The sequence below is a fragment of the Cervus canadensis genome, chromosome 16, assembly GCF_019320065.1.
Source record: "Cervus canadensis isolate Bull #8, Minnesota chromosome 16, ASM1932006v1, whole genome shotgun sequence".
Classification (NCBI taxonomy): domain Eukaryota; kingdom Metazoa; phylum Chordata; class Mammalia; order Artiodactyla; family Cervidae; genus Cervus; species Cervus canadensis.
In genome coordinates, this window is record NC_057401.1 from 62,364,370 (window position 1) to 62,379,185 (window position 14,816).

At 44.3% G+C, this 14,816-nt stretch overlaps 1 protein-coding gene across 3 annotated transcripts in view; it reads left to right on the top strand.

Annotated features, from left to right (window-relative positions):
* Nucleotides 1-14,816, top strand: part of ADCY2 (adenylate cyclase 2) — a 438,654-nt gene that overhangs the window by 395,656 nt on the left and 28,182 nt on the right. For all 3 annotated transcript variants that reach the window (XM_043488503.1, XM_043488504.1, XM_043488505.1), the window contains exons 19-20: nt 9,179-9,263; nt 12,775-12,933. In XM_043488503.1, coding sequence (XP_043344438.1) covers nt 9,179-9,263; nt 12,775-12,933 — 244 coding nt within the window. The remainder of the gene's footprint in view (nt 1-9,178; nt 9,264-12,774; nt 12,934-14,816) is intronic.

Genomic DNA, 14,816 nt, shown 5'->3' on the forward strand with positions numbered 1-14,816 from the left:
CACCAAAAACATAGGCAACAAAAGCTAAAATAAGTGAGTGAAACTACATCAAACTAAAAAGCTTCTGATTAGCAAAAGAAACTGTCAATGAAATGAAAACAGAACCTGTGGAATGGGAGAAACTTGTTTGCCAATAATATATCTGATAATGGATTAATATCCAAAATACATAAAGAGCTCATAGAATTCAGTGTAAAAAATTAATTTGAAAGTAGGCAGAAGAGTTGAATAGACATTTTCCAAAGAAGACATACAAATGGACAACAGTATGTGAAAAAATGCTGAATATTACAATCAGAGAAATGCATATCAAGATCACAATAAAGTATTGCCTCACACTCCTTAGAATGGCTGTCATCAAAAAGACAACAGACAAAAGATGTTGGCAAGGATATGGCAAAAAGGAAACAAGGGGATATTTTTTTCTCAGCCAGGAGACAAAAGGAAATCCTCCATTTGCAACAACATGGATGGACCCTGAGGGCATGATGCTTAGTGAAATAAGTTGGACAGACAAATACTGTATCATCTCACTTATATGTGAAGTCTAAGAAAGCTGAACTCACAGAAACGGAGAGTAGAATGGCGGTTACCAGGAGCTGGGAGTGGGAGAAGGTGGAGAAATATTTGTCAAAAGTCACAAGCTTCCAGTTATAAGATGAATATATGTTTTGAAGAGCTAAGGTACAGTGTGGTGACTACAGATAATCATACTGTATTATATACATGAAAGTTGCTAAAAGAGTAGATTTTCAGTGTTCTCATGACAAAAAGGAGATGCTAATCACTTGAAGTGATGACCTAAGTCAAATCCCTTACAATTATACAGTGGACGTGAAAAATAGATTCAAGGTATTAGATCTGATAGACAGAGTGCCTGAAGAACTATAAACCAAGGTTCATGACATTATACAGGAGGCCATGATCAAGACCACCCTGAAGAAAAAGAAATGCAAAAAGCAAAATGGTTGTCTGAGGAGGACTTACAAATAGCTGAGAAAAGAAGAGGAAAAAAAGGCAAAGGAGAAAAGGAAAGATATACACATCTGAATGCAGAGTTTCAAAGAATATTAAGGAGAGATAAGAAAGCCTTCCTAAGTGATCAATGTAAACAAATCGAGAAGAGTAGAATGGGAAAGACTAGAGATCTCTTCAAGAAAATTGGAGAAACCAAGGAAACATTTCATGCAATATGCCAGCAAATTGGGAAAACTCAGCAGTGGCCACAGGACTGAAAAAGGTCAGTTTTCATTCCAATCCCAAAGAAAGGCAATGTCAAAGAATGTTTAAACTACCACAAAATTGTACTCATCTCACACACTAGCAAAGTAATGCTCAAATTTCTCCAAGCCAGGTATCAACAGTATGTGAACTGTGAACTTCCAGATGTTCAAGGTGGATTTAGAAAAGGCATAGGAACCAGAGATCAAATGTCAACATCCATCGGTTCATCGAAAAAGCAAGAGAATTCCAGAAAAACATCTACCTCTGGGGGCAGGAGGAGAAGGGGATGACAGAGGATGAGATGGCTGGATGGCATCACTGACTCGATGGGCATGAGTTTGAGTAAACTCCGGGAGTTGGTGATGGACAGGGAGGCCTGGCATGCTGTGATTCATGGGGTCGCAAAGAGTCAGACACGACTGAGCGACTGAACTGAACTGAACTGAACTGCTTTATTGACTGCAGTAAAGCTTTTCACTGTGGAAAATTGTGGAAACTTTTTGTGGAAAAACTGTGGAAAATTCTTCAAGAGATGGGAATACCAGACCACCTTACCTGCCTCCTGAGAAATCTGTTTACAGGTCAAGAAGCAACAGTTAAAACTAGACATGGAACAATGGACTGGTTCCAAATTGGGAAACGAATACATCAAAGATGTATATTGTCACCCTGCTTGTTCAACTTATATGCAGAGTACATCATGCAAAATGCCGGGCTGGATGAAGCACATGCTGGAATTAAGATTGCCGGGAAAAGTATCAATAACCTCAGATATGCAGATGACACCACCCTTATGGCAGCAAGTGAAGAAGAACTAGAGTCTTTTGATGAAAGTGAAAGAGGAGAGTGAAAAAATCTGGCTTAAAACTCAACATTCAAAAAAAGAAGATAATGGCATCCAGTCCTATCACTTCATGGCAAATAGATGGGGAAACAATGGAAACAGTGAGAGACTTTATTTTCTTGGGCTCCAGAATCACTGCAGATGGTGACTGCAGCCATGAAATTAAATGACGTTTGCTCCTTGAAAGAAAAACTATGTCCAACTTAAATAGTGTATTAAAAAGCAGAGACATTGCTTTGCCATCTAGTATAAAAGCTATGGTTTTTCCAGTAGCTATGTATGGATGTGAGAGTTGGACTGTAAAGAAATCTGAGCGCTAAAGAATTGATGCTTTTGAACTGTGGTGTTGGAGAAGACTCTTGAGAGTCCCTTGGACTGCAAGGAGATAAAACCAGTCAATTCTAAAGGAAATCAACCCTGAATATTCATTGGAAGGACTGATGCTGAAGCTGATGTTACAGTATTTTGGCCACCTGATATGAAGAGTTGACTCATTAGAAAAAACCCTGATGCTGGAAAAGATTGAAGGTAGGAGGAGAAGGGGACGACAGAGGATGAGATAGTTGGATGGCATCACTGACTCGATGGACATGAGTTTGAGCAAGCTCCAGGAGTTGTGATGGACAGGGAAGCCTGGCGTGCTGCAGTCCATGGGGTGGCAAAGAGTCGAACTCGACTGACCAACTGAACTGATCTGAACTGAGCTGAGGTGATGAGGTTGATAGCTAATGCTATGGTGATAATCATTTTCCAATATGTAAGTGTATCAAAGCACATTGTACCCCTCAAACTTACACAGTCAGTTATATTTCAATAAAACTAGAATGAAAGTAACTGAAATATGTCAAAAGACAAAGTGTCTACACAGGTCACTTCCAGCCCTGACTCAGCTGGTGAAGTTTAGTCACTCAGTCATGTCCAACTCTCTGATCCCCTGGGCTGTAACCTACCAGACTCCTCTGTCCATGGGATTTTCCAACCAAGAATACTGGAGTGCATTGCCATTTCCTTCTCCACGGGATCTTCCCGACCCAGGGATCGAACCCGGGTCTCCCTTGTTGGCCATCACTGGCAGGTGTATTCTCTATCACTGAGACAACAGGGAAGCCCATATGATGCATTTCAAACCACTGGAAAAGAATGGTTTATCTTTTTAAATGACTGAGCTGTTTTAGAACTCTACTGTCTGACCACAGTTCTGACAGTCACTGGAAACAAACAGATCAGCCGTCGGGAAATAGGTGTGCTTTGATGGCTGCTGAGTCTGAGAAGTAGAGTGCAGGAATCCTAGCTGAGCTGTCCTCTTCACGCTTCATCACCAGCCAGCATCAGTTGGCCAGGACCCAGCCACCACGCTGGTGACCAGAGGGGAGGAGTGTTCTGAGAGCAGATATCAGCAGGATGCTGTGTGCCACTCAGCTGGAAAAGCAGAAGGGAGCATCAGAAAAGTGGTACCAACACAGACATCTCAGCAACTCTCCCTCCTTCTCCAGCCAGACTTGGAAGATTTCCTGACAGGGCAACTGGCCGTCTTTACTTTGCCTTCTGCATTTTAACCCCAGCATTTCCTTTCCGGTGTGTTTTTGCTTTATTCTGGACAGCATCATCTTCTGATATTGTAATTGAGGTCCCGGTCCTATGCTCAGCAAGGTGCAGCATATTCATCCTTGCAGCAGCATCCAGTTGACCAGAACTTGCGCTTTTTTTCATCACTTAACAATGATAGCTCAGTGGGTAAAGAATCTACCTGCAATCCAAGAGACACAGGAGATATGGGTTCGATCTCTGGGTTGGGAAGATCCCCTGGGGAAGGAAATGGCAACCCACTCCAGTATTCTTGCCTGAAAAATCCCACAGGCAGAAGAGTCTGGCGGCCTACAGCCCAAAGGGTCGCAATGAAATATGTCATAAGACAAAGTGTCTACACAGGTCACTCCCAGCCCTGACTCGGCTAGTGAAGTTTAGTTGCTCAGTCATGTCCGACTCTGTGACCCCCTGGGCTGTATGTAGCCTGCCAGACTCTGTCTGTGGAATTTTCCAGCCAAGAATACTGAAGTGGACACGACTGAATATTGAAGAGTCAGACAGGACTGAGCAACTAAGCACATCGCACAGGGAAGATGCCTGAGGCTTCAGACGCGTCTGGTCGACAAAGCCAGGTGGTTCCTAACTCACTGGTACCACACAGCTACAGCCAAAAGTAAACTAATATCAGCCATTAAACATGAGGGTCTCACGTGGAAGGGAGGGGACAGGAGCCATTGTCTCTTTGTGGGACTTTTCCTTATGAAACGTGGGCTTCAGGAACAAGGGTCCCAGAGGTCAGACTCGTTTTGATCCCAGTGAGTGACCTGGGAAGATCTGATTTTTACCTCCATTTGCGTATTGTTTCCAACACCACAAAAACAGTTTCTTGAGGTCCTCTTCTTAATAATAGAGGCTTATGTCTAGAAAATACAATGTTTTGAAATATGATTATGTGTGTGTATACATTCCCAGACTGCACCCTCCCCTGAGAGCAGTGAGAATGTCATTTTTATCTCATGGAGCTGTTTGCCTTTAGGTTAGAGACTGTTCACCAAGCAGTTCCACCACCCTCACCCAATTTGTTAGGCTTCTTTGTTTTCTTGGCCTCTGGAAACCTGAGGGCCAGGATGATGGCTCCATTAATAGCCTCAGGGTGAGGGCTGGCTGTAAATTAGTGTGTGGCTACAGGCACATTTGGGTGTCTGTGTCTCCAGAGCCCAATTTTTCAGACTGAAAAATAAGCTATCTGGTCACTTTTTGGCTAGCACTGTCAAGCAAAGAATCCTAGAGTCAGAAACTTTCTCAGTTGTGTTAGGTCTGTCTTCCATACCTCATAACAGAGTGACAGCGTGACCCTAACGTGGTCAAGGCCAAGGTGGATTTCACCCCTAAAACTTAAAGGAGAGAGAGACCTCATATCCCAGTGACTGTCAATTTTATATAAATGGCCAATACAGTTGTTAATGCATGAACTGTGTCACCTATATGAAGATGTGTTGAGGTAGGTGAGTAGCTGAGAAGATGACCTTATTTGGAAATGGGGTCACTGCACGTGTATTTAGTTAAGATGTGGTCCTACTAGTGTGCCGCTGCCCATGCGCAGTCGTGTCTGAGTCTTTGCGACCCCATGGACTGTAGCCCACCAGGCTCCTCAGTCCATGGGATTTCCCAGGCAAGGATACTGGAGTGGGCTTCCATTCCTTCTCCAGGGGATCTTCCCAACCCCAGGGTTGAACCCACATCTCCTGCGACTGTTGTGTTACAGGCAGATCCTTTACTGCTGAGCCATCAGGGAGAGGAGGGTGGCCCTAACCCAATATGACTGGTGTCCTTATAAGACGATGGCCAGGGTGGGCCGATGGTTAAGAATCTGCCCCGCAGTGCAGGGGACATGGGTGCGATCCCTGATCTGGGAAGATCCCACACCCATGGAGCAGCCGAGCCCACGCATCACAACTCCTGAGTGTGTGCTCTAGATCTCAGGAGCCCCAACTGCTGCAGCCCACACACCCTAGAGCCCTTGCTTCACAGCGGGAGAAGCCACTGCAATGAGAAGCCCATACGTCGCAACTAGAGAAAGAGCCCACACACAGCAACAAAGACCCAGCACGGCCAAAAATAATAATTTTTTTAAATAATGTGGATTGAAAAAAAAAAAGAAGACAGCTATATGGAGACAGACACAGGGTGGGGTGGGGAGAACCACGTGATAATGAAGACAGTCAGTGGAGTGAAACAGTGCCCAACCAAGCACCGAAGCCAGGACAGACCAGGATGGGTTTCTCTGCAGGTTTCAGAGGGAGGGCAGCCCTGCCGGCACCCTGATTTTGAATGTCTAGCCTTCAGAACTATGAGGTGACTCGTTTCTGCTGTTTTAAGCCATCCAACGTGTGGCATGGTTTCAGCAGCCACAAGAAACGGAGATGACCGACCCAGTCAACTAGACATTGCCAGAAGACAACCCGGAATCTTATTCTGTCTGTGCTGATGTCCCCCGCATGCTGCCTACTCCTCTTCCTCCCAGTCTACCCTGCATACAGTAAGAGCAAGGAACCCAGGAATGGACCTGTAGATGGAAAAATTCTTCCTTCAAACCTCAGGAGCCCAACAGCCCTGTCCTGTGAATGGCCCACGTGGGAGAGATGGGCTCTGATCAGAGTCGGCAGTTCTTTGGGGCTGGATGAATCAAAGAAATTTTTGAGAAATCTAAATGAAATCCAAGACAACAGGTTACAGTTCTTTCTAGTTGACCAAGAACATCAGAAAGAAACAAAGCATCTGTGTATCGGTACCCAAGTCTGTCTCATAGGCTGTGTTGCACACCATTATTTCAGAGGTCCACTGAGTTCTGCACTTTCCAATGCACTGCCCAGTCCAGCAATGAGTCTTCCCTTGTGTGGTTTTCTCCAAGTCCACACTGCCACCTGCCATAATTCCTCACTAAGGCTCAGGATCTGGGAGATATGTAGAGAATGTCATTTCTACTCCTAAACCAATGTTTACATGCGTTAGTGTGAGGAGTCCCGTTAAAGGATTTTTCCCTCTAGATTGCTTGCATGTATTCTCTGCGTGATTATCTGAAAACCCAGCCAGCCCCAAGCTGCATAAAGAGGGTCTTACTGCCTCTCCATCAGTGAGAAGGATCAGAGATGGCTCTGTATGGGTGGGGCATCTGTTCCCTTATCTGGGGATTCCCTGGGGACCTAAGCTCCGGTTGGTTGCATTGATGAAGCTGCTGTAAGATCCTGACCTCAGAGTTAACATTTTACTCTCGGTTTAGGTTTACAGCGTGATAGATGAAACAGTGGTGGACAGTGTCCTAGCAGTTTTCTCGGACTCCTAGAATTGTAAAGTAGTAGAGTGCCCGTGAAGCAACATGAAAATTAAAAACGGCCCACACCAGCTTCTTGGGCAGTGTTGGCTGTGTTGTACTACTTTTTATTTTTGACGGAGTTGTGAGGCTTGTGGGCCCTTAATTCCCCCACCAGCGATCAAACCCAAGCCCCAGCAGTGATAGCACCAGAGCGCTAACCTCTGGACCACCAGGGGATTCCCTGCGCCACTTTTATTAGCTGGTCAGGATCCTGTCAGTATCCTTCCCAGCTGGCTCAGATGGTAAAGAATACGCCTACCTACCTATCTGACTCAGGAGACCCGGGGTCAATCCCTGGGTCAGGAAGATCCCCTGGAGAAGGGAATGGCAACCCACTCCAGTATTCTTGCCTGGAGAACTCAATGGACAAAGGAGCCTGGCCGGCTACAGTCCATGGGGTTGCAAAGAGTCAGACATGACTGAGCAACTAAAATAAAAAATCCTGTCTGTGTAGCCAATATGGTGGGGGGGGGCGGGGAGTATGAATTTAAAAGTCACTGAGGTCTGCATTGTTTATAAACATCCGCTCCCCACAGTCACTTCAACTGTTCCATTAGACACAGATACCACGGGCTCACAAAAGATCTTCATTTCTTGACCGTCTGAGCCACCAGGGAAGCAACTTTGGATCTTCATTTCTTAAAATCAGTCCTAGTGAGACAAGAAAGTGACATTTCTCAGCCTACTTCATTCCCAGACTGAAACTGGTGACCTTCTTATGGCTGTTGAGCTCAAAATTTTTTTTCCAGCCACAGTTGGATTCAGGAGGAGGAAGGAGACCTGAGTACAAGCATAGCCTTTCTGGAGAGTTCTCTGAGGTCCGACACCCATCAGCCACTGAGACTGGAGATTCTGTCTCCTCTTTTCTACCAGAATCTGTCTGTCATTCTGCTAATGAAATTCACCAGCCTGCATTCTCTTATCTTTCTCTCTAGCTTCCTCGCTCCGTTCCCTTCTTTATCACTGCATAGTTAATACTAAACATCGTGAGTGCCATTTATAAAGTGCTTCCTGTGCGTCAGGCTCTGTGCCAGGTAAATCAGTATTTGACTTAATGACCAAGACACAGCCTATATGATGGGCATCAGTACCCACTTTGGCTGATGAGGAAGGTGAAGTTTGGAGGAGTTTATCCCAGGTGCCAAGTTCACTAGAGCAGGGGAGCCATGATTCCATCCTGGGTTACTTACTTCAAAGCCCACCTACACTCTTGGGTACTTGATCAATTTCTCTTATGTCATCAGCCCTTGAATCTTCTATGGAGAAAGAGGAAAATCTCACTGCCAGTTCAACTCACAAGTGGAAACTGATGACCTGATATTTACATTTGATTAAATACAGGCTATGCTGTTTATGTGACATGATGTCCATACTTATCAACTTTTCTTTCTCAAGTCTCATTTACTGTGTCAGCTTCTGTAAGATTCCCCTGGGGTATCAAGTAGATTTCTCCTTGTTTGCTGAACTTGTCAGGGATTCTCCCAGAAAACAGAACCTTTATGTTGACACAAGAAAATGGACTATCACACATGCCAAGTAGGATGTGTTTGTGGTCATTGCCTACAAGATTGTGGTAAGGATGGAGGGCTCCAGCCAGCATGGTAAAAGCTCTTGGGGAAGTGGGCCAGGAGCTTGATGGGACAGTGGGCTAGGGGTGTCCATCTGTGTTATAGCTTTGTGATACAAAACCCCGTGGAAGGAGGAAGAAGAATCAACACCTGCCAGAAAGCTGTATGAGCATGTATTATTCCTTAGTCCGAGTGGCTTATAGAAATTAAGTTTCCTACTTCATTTTTTTATCTCCTATGATTATTCATTCCTAGTATACTGTCTCTTTCTGCAAATAATTACTAAAAAAAATACAAATCATATAATCAGACTATCCATATTGATCCCAGAAGTAAAAAGAAAATATTACAAATATTCTGTTATTCTTTTATATTTGCTAGAGCTTGGTATAAAATAAGAAATCTATGTTCATTTGGAAGATTTTTTCTTTTACTGAGCTCTCAAAATAAGAATTATTTTGTTTTCTCTTGATGCAATCTGGGTTTGCAAATATATTTAAAATGGGTGTGTGTGTGTGTTTGGTTGATTGGTGTAAAATGTAGACAGGCTTTAGAGATTCTGAAATTTGTTGATGCATGAATTCTCAGTCCTGTGTGTATGTTGTTTTCTTGTATTGTTCTTGTCTGTTTGTTTCTTAATAGACCAGGCATTTGGAAAGACCTAAAGACCATGGGCTCAGTATCTCTCTTTATATTTTTCATCACACTGCTTGTTCTGGGCAGACAGGTAAGAAGCGTGTTTCTTCTATAACTTCTCTAAAGTGTTGTATTAATAATACTTTGCTCCTGCACAGTGCTGTTGCTTTCATGCAAACAAGTGTTGAAGCGTCAGCAGCATCATCTCATCACAAGAGAGAAGCAGGTAGCACGAGGTGCGTGTGCTTGGATGTAGACATTAAGAAAAGGTCTCTCATTGCTTCCCAGAGAGGCAGACTTTGTGAATGGTAGAAATGTGAGTCAGTGAATTTCCCGTGAAGTCTCAAAATAAATATGTAGGTTTTGTAAGCCTACAAAAGTATTCCCTCAATAGCTGACATTAATTGGGAAAAATGTCCCTTGCCTGGGGTTTTCATCTGCATTTCAGAAGGTATGACTTCTTTTTCTTTGAAGTGGGTATTAACTATCCTTGCTGTCACTTACAGTTATCCCTAGAAGTATGGTCCCCTGTTCAAAAGTTTTGTTTTGTAATACAAATGAAATGTCCTTCTCGGGCTCTGTGCCCGCTTCTGGCCTCCCAGCGGAACCTGTGGGTGCAGTATTCTTTCTCTGCCTGCAAACAAGGACAACCACCCCAAAACTAAAAAGTATCCCATACAGGTAACTCTACCTCAACCAACGTTTGTTTTAAGTTCTTTGATGGATAGCATGAAACAGAGAAGTGGTTTATCTGGAGATAACCAAGGAAAAGGCAAGGCCAGTTAAATTATATGCACACCTCTAAGCAGTAAAGTTATATGAGAGTCAGACTGTCAACTGGGGAGTGTGGGTCCAGCTTCCATTTCTCACCAGGAAGAAGCTATTAATAATCTCACAGTCAGGGCAGAGACCAGGCCTGAGACAGTCAGTGCAGCACCTAGGGACGCCATCCATCCTCTGCCGTCTTCCTGGAGCCCACAGCACAGCCCTCCGCAGTCTCTGGAGCGCTCCACTGTGGTCCTGATGCAGAGCTGAGAAGACCTGGGTCCCCTCCTCATCGTCCACACCTCTGTCCCTGGCACATGCTTGGCTCTGCCTTCTCGGGCAGTTTCTCCTGCTAGAATGATCACTCAGATTGCTCTACAGCAATACATTTTCATTACCTAGAATCAAACTGAATTCTCCCAACCTTTTTATTGATCACTGAGAGAATACACGGGAAATGCCACCACACAAATGTTGAATCCCACGGCTGCTCACTGATCAGTCACTCTCTGAATGATTTAAGATAAATAGTCACAAGTCTGCAGTGTTAGGACCAGGCATTCATTTACAGGATAGTGCTGACAACAGTTTCCTTTTTTTGTCACAAATGCAGTGATAATATGCACATCTGGAAGCCTAAAGGCTTACTATTCCCTGCAAGATCAATGGTGTTCACAATTATTCTTTCAGTTGAGTCGCTCAGTCATGTCCAACTCTTTGTGACCCCATGCTTTGCAGCACACCAGGCTTATTCTTTAACCAGCACCAAAGATTCACCATGGGGAGCCAGGAGGCTGATCTTCAGTCCAGAATCATTAAGTGAATGATTTACCAAGGTCCGAAGTCTTCTGGGATAACAAGCACTGTGAAGTCTGTGACACAGGGCTTCTGCATCCGCTTCAGGAAATGCAGCTGTATTATAAACATATGATGTTTGAAATAAGGTTTTCAAGTGCCATAAGAATTCATGGCCTCAGAGTTACTTCTTCTCTGAATATGTTTTAAAAAATAGCACAGACACTTTGCAACTTATTTCGTTATTATTTGTCCTGATGGCTCCCCTGCCCTATGACCATCTTTCTGGAAATGATCACCATGTACGTGCTTTCTAAGAAAATGATTATGCTAAATATCGCTCTAGGCATCTCAAAAACCTTAGTGAAGAAATAACAAAGTCCTAGACAAGAGCAACAGTACGACTCTCTATAGTGAAATCTAGTTTGTGATAGAAATGCAAGCCAACCAAGGACCTCTTGAAAACAGAAAGCTCCCCTGTATTTCACCTGAGTTTGTAGGGCAGCACCCTGCCATCAAGGGTCTGCATCATAGGTGGGCTCAGTCAGGTTATGGGACGAGGTAGTGGCAACCTGGTGCCTGAGAGTGAAGCTGAGGTCCTTGTGTGAGAGGGTTGAGCATCCCTGGATGCTCAAACATACACAAATTGGGCTTGCTGCGTACCTAAAGTGACTTCTTGGCTTCTCTCATGTTTCATTTTTCTCTGATCTTCAATCCATGTCTTCTCAAAACCACCAGCATAGATTGCTTCTGTCATTTTAGTTTAAAACCAGCCACACCACTAATTTGCTCCCCACCCCTTAAAAAAAATCCATGTAAATTATCTGTTGTCTAAGTGAGAGGCCTTTTCTACTACATACATAGCATGGTTTCCATAAATACAGAATGTGGGGAAATGTGACAGTAATGTAAAAAACTTTTAAAATATCTCTTGTAATCTTTTTTTAAAAATGCCTCCCCAGAGGAAGAGGAGTAATTTTTGTGTATATCATGTATAGTTTGAATCAAACCTAATTTCAGTGAATGATCATTGTTCATTCTTACTTTGAAATGTAATTTTTTTTTTAAATTGCCATCTGTGCCTGAGGCCATTTATGAGTGTTTTGTTTTATTTTGTGCCATCACTGGTATATCTAATCAAACCCATAAAACAAACTCCCTCCATTTAGTTCTTCTTGGCGTTTATTTGTCAGTATCTGTGCTGAAATACACTCTATTATTTAGGTCCTTCTGTTATAGGAAGATTATTCAAGGTTATTTCATTATATGAAATTGTATACATCAGAGCAGACACAAAATGATGCCACACCAAAGAGATCCTGTGACAGTAATTGAGCCTCTCTATTTCTACAATGTTAATAACAGCTGGTTTTCAAAAACCTTGAATTTTAATACATTATAAGCATGAACGCATATGTTTTTACCAGCAGGCACCATCTTAATTAAATGATATCAAAATGAACTTTTGTCTAAATATAATGTCATTCTCTCAGTACAGTGCAGCCCCAAATGGAAAAACACTTACTTTTCAATGAACACTTAATTACATAATTTGTGGTAGAGGAAAACTGATTTTCAGAGATTAAAGGCAAACTGCCACAAATGAACACTATTATTTTTTAAATGCAAATCATGAAATGCACTCTCTCTACTAATGTATTTTCCAATTTTCATTTATTCATTATTTATATTCTATCATGCCTCATTTCAAAAAATAATTCAAGCCACCTTTTATTAATATAACTGTGTAAAAAGCTTTTATGTCATCTTTTTTTTTTTTTCTTTCAAGCCTCCAGGATAACTATTTTCTATGTTCATGAGGCTGGTTCCTTCTCAAATTTGCATTTTTGCATATGCGCATTAGAGGGTGAATGAGAGACAATTGGGTTAAATAGAGGGTTTGGTAGGGAGGATGACAATTCTGTTTGGGGTTGTTCTTTTTTAGATTTTGTCTCATTCTTTTTATTTTCTCTTTAAAACCTCCACTCTCTGGCAGGACAAGATGCCTATTGTTTCTTTACCTCTGTGTCCTCTTGTAACAGAATGAATATTACTGTAGGTTAGACTTCTTATGGAAGAACAAGTTCAAAAAAGAGCGGGAGGAGATAGAAACCATGGAGAACTTGAACCGAGTGCTGCTGGAGAACGTGCTTCCTGCGCACGTGGCTGAGCACTTCCTGGCGCGGAGCCTGAAGAATGAGGTCAGAGAGGCGGGGCTGGGGGGAAGAGGCGGGGCTGGTGAGGAGAGGCGGGGCCATGGAGAGGAGAGGAGGGGCCATGGAAGGAAGAGGAGGGGCCATGGAGGGGAGAGGCGGGGCCATGGGGAGGATAGGCGGGGCCATGGAGAGGAGAGGTGGGGCCATGAAGGGGAGGGGAGAAGCCGTGGAGGGGAGAGGCGGGGCCATGGGAAGAGGCGGGGCTGATGAGGAGAGGCGGGGCCATGGAGAGGAGAGGTGGGGCTATGGAGGGGAGAGGCGGGGCTGGTAGGGAGAGGTGGGGCCATGGAGGGGAGAGGCGGGACCATGGAGGGAAGAGGCGGGGCTGACGAGAAGAGGCGGGGCTCAGAGATGTATAAGATACCACACGCGTTCCTAGGAAATGTTCACTGAGGGTTGGAAGGGAATGAGGGATCAAGAAACCTGTGGATGGATGAACTTGTTAATAGAGAAGCTGAACCTTGACACTGATGTACAGAGCCACAGAGTGAGAAGGCTTGGAGCAGTATTTTTCTATAAAAAAAAAACAAACAACTATTTGTCAATAATTAAAGTTGACGTTGAGAAGAACTTGCCTCATGGCAGGGGAGGGACCAGACCTTATCACTCAAGTCTGTCTGGAAGTGTGCTGGGCGTGGTCAGCCAGTCCAGGGGCCCCATTCACTTCCCTATTTCTCCTCCTGGTGTTTTCTGCGTTCAGTAGGTTATTCGGCAACTCATTTGCTTGTGGGTCACAGATAATGAAATCATTGTATCTATTAAGGAGAAAGCATCTGTTTTCGTTAGCAATATAAGAGCTTTGTCCATGTCTCGCTGTCGGTTCTGTCTGTAAATTCAGCAGGTACCTAAGGTTATCCCTGCCCTGTAGTCAGGCCGGTGCTGGGCCTGGCGGGCCACAGTCCATGGGCTTGCAAAGCGTCAGACATGATTGAGTGACTGAACAACAGCTACTACTGTGTGCCAGGCCAGTGACCCTTCTGTCCGTAGTGTGTCTCAGGTGCTCCCAAGATGGGGATGACATTTTCTCCAAAGTTACCTCATCATTGCACTATTTTAGTAATTTAAGAACACACACAGAGTCATCTACAGCCTTCACCACCCCCATGGGCTCCATGGGGAAGGCTGCAGAGTGGGCTTGAACCGTGGACTAGGTGCCACCTCACTGGGAACGCAGTTTGGGAACTTTTCCAGGACCAAGTAGGAATCGGCATACTTCGATGAGACCACCTCTGGACTTTGTTGCCTAGTTTGTCATATCAAGAAGGTGAATTCCTAGGGGGGTGGGGGTGGCCCCGTCCATGTCCACATTCTGCCTGTGTGCACATGAACCTGACTTAGGCAGTGAAATGATTTTCCCTGCAGACAGTCTGCACCCATTCACCAAGCACCCAGCTTATTCCTTCATCCAGGGAACATACTCCTGCCCCAGGCCAGGTGCAGCCCTGTAGGAAAACAAACAGGAGCTCAGTGTCAAAGTTTTACAACTCTCATTGCCACAGAAAACTCCGAGTTCCCTCACCACATATTAGGAGTCTCTAGTTTTCGCTTAGGAACCCCTGCTCTCCTAGGCATCATTCAATTTGCTCTGTCTAGCTGCCGACCTGACTTTGCTCCAAGAGGCTAGAGCTACACATGTTGAATCTTAAATCAGGGGCATCAGGCCAATGAGACCGTCCTTGAAGTGATTTCATTCTGCATAGCCCTGGGCTGCAAAAGGTGTGTGCTCAATCATGTCCAACACTGTGCGACCCTATGGACTATAACCTGTCGGGTTCCTCTGTCCGTGGGACTCTCCAGGCAAGAATACTGGAGTGGGTTACCATGCCCTCCTCCAGGGGATCTACCCGACCCAGGGATTGAAACTGCGT